The sequence below is a fragment of the Fukomys damarensis genome, unplaced genomic scaffold, assembly GCF_012274545.1.
Source record: "Fukomys damarensis isolate Sample0158 unplaced genomic scaffold, DMR_v1.0_HiC HiC_scaffold_19, whole genome shotgun sequence".
Taxonomy (NCBI): domain Eukaryota; kingdom Metazoa; phylum Chordata; class Mammalia; order Rodentia; family Bathyergidae; genus Fukomys; species Fukomys damarensis.
This window is the reverse complement of record NW_022900931.1, coordinates 64,303,960-64,308,660: the sequence shown is the minus strand read 5'-3', so window position 1 is coordinate 64,308,660 and position 4,701 is coordinate 64,303,960. Positions and strand designations below refer to the sequence as shown.

The following is a 4,701-nucleotide window of genomic DNA, read 5'->3' as shown; positions in this document are numbered from 1 at the left end:
CCTGGAACCACCCCAGACCCCCCCCCGCCCCGCCAGAGCCCCCCCATGGCCTCCCCCTCCCCCCTCCCCGCCCCCACGCCCACCAGAGTCTGCGCTGACCCTGCCTTGAGCTGCGTGAGCGCCTCCTCCACGCGGGGCTGGTTGTAGCGCACCATGTAGCTGTGCATGTCGGGGTAGTTGCTGCGGATGTTCTTCTCCGTGGACCCGTTGGGCACTGTCCCGAACTTCAAGGGTGGGTACTGTTCCTGGGGCCGCTGGAACTGGGGCAGAAGGCAGAGTTATTAAGGCTTCTCCCCCAGGAAGGTCCCCAACCCGATGCCCCATTCCGGAGGGTACCTGCCACCTGGCAGACACCCGGGCCTCAGGAGCGTTTCCCAGATTAGCTCACTACCCCAGGGAATGTGTCGCTGCTCCTACCCAGCATGCCTGGCTGCACACAGGTTATCAGAGGCCCAGCTCAGGCAGGGGGAGCTAGGAGTTCTGCCGTGCCAGGCGTTAACCTTCAGATTGCTGGATCGCAGCAGGGGTGAGGGCAGCTTCTACTAGTTTATTCAGAAACAGGTGACTAGTTTAGCAACAGCTGTAGCCAGGTGGGTGTGTGCTGGGCCAGCATCAGGTGTGTTTATGACTACAGATTTCATAAAACCATGGTTCTCCCTCCATCCTAGGTAAGACACAGTCAACACAATGTATTTCTGTATTGTTCTGTTCCGTAATGTTGGAAAAATGCTTATTTCAACCCACTGAGTTGATTTCTCAACCCTGTCACAGGTCATGGCTGGTGAACCACTCCTGTCTCAGAGTGTTCCCCTTTCGTCCAGGAATACATTGTAAGCCCAGTGAGGTAAGTGCAGAAACCAAGAGATGTAGCATCTGGACCACTGTAATGGGATAGTTTTACATCTGTTGAATCCAATAAATAAAAATTGGGGTTGACTTTTGTTTGTCTTGGTTTTTAAATTTTATTTTACTTTTCTAGTAATTCATTGGAGCTGTATTTTACTAAAGCACTAATCTTGGATGAATTAGAAGTTTCAGAAACAAATCATTTGAGCCAGGCATGGTGGTACATGCCTGTAGTCCCAGGAGTCTGGGAGGCTGAGGCAGGAGGATGGCAAGTTTGAGCCCAGCCTGGGCAACTTAGTAACTTAGTGAAACTCTGTCCCAAAATTTATTTATTTTAGTCAGGGTCTCACTCTAAAATTCAGGCTATCCTTGAATTCACTGTGTAGCCAAGCCTGGCCTTGAATTCTTGGCAATCCTCCTGCCTCAGCTTCCCAAGTCCTGCAATTACAGGCTTGTGCCACCTTACCCAGCCCAAAATTTAAAACTTTTACAAAGGGTTGGAAGATGGGCCGGGGATTTAGTTCACAGGCACCGCGCCTGCCTGACAAGCAAGGTACTGAGTTCAATCTCTGGTACCAAAGGGGGAGGGGGTGGAAAGGCCCTGGGTTCAAACCTCAGTACCAATAAATAAATAAAATAGCCATCTAATCTTCCTATTTGAGAGCCATACTAGTCTAGAATATCCTGTTTGGTGACACTGCCACTAGAACATTGGGGACCCCTTTTCCCCAGGAACACTTTAAAGGTTCACTGTGAAACAGCCTCCTTGCAGAACATTACATCCTGGGATTCTTCTTGGGCAGGATGCCCTGGAATCCCCCTCTGGCCAGCCACAAGCCACGCTGTGTGCTCCAACCACAGCCACCACCTTCCTCCACACACCTTGCGGTCACTGAGCCCAGACACGGTGTCCACATACTCCTCCTGGATCATGAAGGCGGCCAGGTTGGCGGTGTAGCTGGCGAGGAAGATGACGGCGAAGAAGGCCCACACCAGCACCATGATTTTGCTGGTGGTTCCCCGGGGGTTCTCCACAGGCACCGAGTTATTGAACACCAGGGCCCAGAGCAGCCAGATGGATTTCCCAATGGTGAATGTTGAGCCGCCAGGGCCTGCAGGGGGCCAGGACCGGGACATGGACCCCAGATCCCTTCTGCTCCATGATGGAGCAGAAAGAACTACAGCTCCCAATGGCCCTTGGGGCCTTGTGTGCCCCCCACCAGGCTATGGCTCTGCCTCAAGGGCTGCTAGGAAATGTAGTTCCACGTGTGGTAGGGGAGCTGTGCAGTGGGGTGAATAAGGAAAGGGACTCACGCTTGCCCGTGGCCAGGCTGCGGTTGTAGCCCACGGGACTGAGGTACTCGAAGATGAAAACAGTGACGGCGACCACAGTGAGGCACATGACAAACATCATCACCCACACAGCGGGGCTGTAGGGCTCTAGGGACAAGGGAGGTAGCGTCATGACTCAGTCAAGCAAAGGACTGGGGGGCACAGAAGACAAGCAAAGGGAGTTCAGCCAGATCTGATGCCATCCTGGTTCCCAGTCGTGGGCTGGGGATTTATCTCAGTGGCACAGCGCCTGCCTGCCAAGCATGACGTCCTGAGTTTGACCTCCAGTACCCCCCAAAATAAAGAAGTCCCAATCTTAGGGCAGCCCTACGGCCCACACAGAAGCCTAAGAGGCAGTCTCTCTCAGAGCCGTTGCACCCATGTCAGTGGTGTGTGTGTGTGTTTGAGACACGGCCTTGCTATGTAGTCCAGGCTGGGCTTGAACTTAGTACGTAACCCAAGCTGGTCTCGATATTCATGGCGATTCTCCTGCCTCAGCCTCCGGAGTGCTGGGATTACAGCATCACCACATCCGTCCCCATTTTTCTGTGGCTTTAACACCCAATCTCAGCTGTTTGCTAACTGTTATCTGGGCCTCAGACCCATCCTCCAGGCCACTTATGTCCTGCACTGACACAGGCCAGCTCCACACCCATCCGACCCCTCTGCCATCCTCTCTCTCTCCCGCTCTTCCTCCTGCCCCGTGGATCGGGGTGGCCACTCCATTCTCATGGCCAACATCGCGCGCCCTTCGTCTGCTCCCGGGACCATCTGGCTCCGCCCAACGCCCCCATGGCTGAGAGGTGACTCTGCACCCCTCCCTCAGAGCCTTGCCACGGTGCCCCAGAACTCCAAGATAAAGTCCCTGCCCCTCAGCCAGGTCCTGCCCTCCTCTCCGGCCACATCATTGTCACTGGGCCACTCTATAACCACCATCGAGCCACACCCTCACCTCCACACCCTTCCAGAGATGCCACCTGCCCTGAACATCATTGACGGTGCTCCTGGCATGTCCCCTCTCACATTCAGCAACTGTGTGTCGCCTCTGGGAGCTCAGGGTTCCACCTCTCAGACTGTCCCCGTCACGGGACAAGGTCACCACCCTGGACTGTCGCTGCGACATTGGAGGACCACCTGTCACCTCTGCAGGGAAACTTGGGGTGGGGGGCATAAATCGGGGCCTGTCACCGCCCTGCCCTGTGCTGCCTGGAGGGAGGGGCCCCACACCTGGCTTCTTCCCAGTGTGCCCTGCTGGGACTGCGGCACAAGAAAAAGGCTGCCAGGGACAAGGTGGGGGTGCGTGCGCGTGTGTGCGGAAAATAATAACGCACCGGAAGGGACACCTCTCCTTCCAGCTCCTCCTTTCCCAGGAGCTCTGCTCCAGCTTCCTAGAGCCAGCAGGCCCTGACGTGGGCTGCACATCTCTCCCGACTCCTGCTCAGCAGACGGGATTTCTACCCAGTCCACTGCAGAGCCACCGGCCCCTCTGGGATCATCTTCCTACTCACAACCTGGGTCTGTCTACTTCTCTCACCCCACTGCCACCTTCCTGCTGTGCATGACATCCTTTCTCTGACACAGGCCTTGAGGTGGCCTCGTAGCCAGCCTCCTGCTCCCACAGGGCTGACCTTAGGTCCCATATTGTCTTCTAGAGTTAGACCCCTTGCCACTGCAGTAAAACCAAAAGGCAGACTTCTTTTGGTGGCATTTGAGGTCCTGCAAAACCTGCCCGCTCCCACTCAGCCTTCACCTTCTGCCCTGTCCCCCACTCCTCTCCATCTCTTCGCCCTGGCTCCTTTGTCTTGGTGTCTATCACCCGTGGAATAGCCTGTGTACTGGTTTAAGTTTCCTTTCCGCCTTCCCCATGAGGCTCAGAGCTCCTAGAGGGCAGGGATCTGTCTCGCTCTCCATTCGGTCTCAGCAAGCAGCCCAGAGCCTGGCACGTAGCGGGTGCTCAGTGCTATGGATGGGTGACTTGAGTGCTTATAATGTGCCGGAGCCGTGCTAATCTCTGCTCTTCATCTCACACTGAGACACAGGGGAAGGCTTGGCTTTTGTGAAGCCTGAAGTATACACAATTTGGAAGGCTCGCTTTAAGAAAAGACTGCAACTATGAATACAAAAGCAGGGCTGCGATGTGTACAGCAAGAGAAGGCTCCTGAGTTCAGCCTTCTTCATGATAAAATTTGTTCTGGTGAGCGGAGGTGTAGCTCAGGGGTGCCGTGCCACTCCTGCCTGGCAAGTGCAAGGCCCTGAGTTCAATTCCTGATACAAGAAAAAAAATCCTTCTGGTAGGGGACCTTATTTCTCCCATCTTACAGAGTAAGGAACATGAACTCAGAAATGTATCACTTCGCCGGAAGTCACACAGACTCTCACTATGTAGTTCAGAGATCCTCCTGCCTCAGCTATCACAGTGCTGGGATTACAGGCAAGTGCCGCCACGCTCTTCGGAACACGGGCTTCTGATCCCACATGGTTAGGGACAGTTGCTCCATCCTTGTCAAAGTCTGGCTCCCTGTC

The 4,701-nt window shown here is 54.8% G+C and overlaps 1 protein-coding gene across 1 annotated transcript in view; it reads right to left on the bottom strand.

Annotated features, from left to right (window-relative positions):
- Grin2d (glutamate ionotropic receptor NMDA type subunit 2D) overlaps positions 1 to 4,701 on the bottom strand; it is a gene marked incomplete at its 5' end in the record, with an annotated part of 30,541 nt that overhangs the window by 15,223 nt on the left and 10,617 nt on the right. Inside the window, 4 exons of the mRNA XM_019210047.1 lie at positions 100 to 260; positions 1,729 to 1,958; positions 2,161 to 2,313; positions 3,202 to 3,292. Of these exons, the coding sequence (XP_019065592.1) occupies positions 100 to 260; positions 1,729 to 1,958; positions 2,161 to 2,313; positions 3,202 to 3,292 (635 nt within the window). The remainder of the gene's footprint in view (positions 1 to 99; positions 261 to 1,728; positions 1,959 to 2,160; positions 2,314 to 3,201; positions 3,293 to 4,701) is intronic.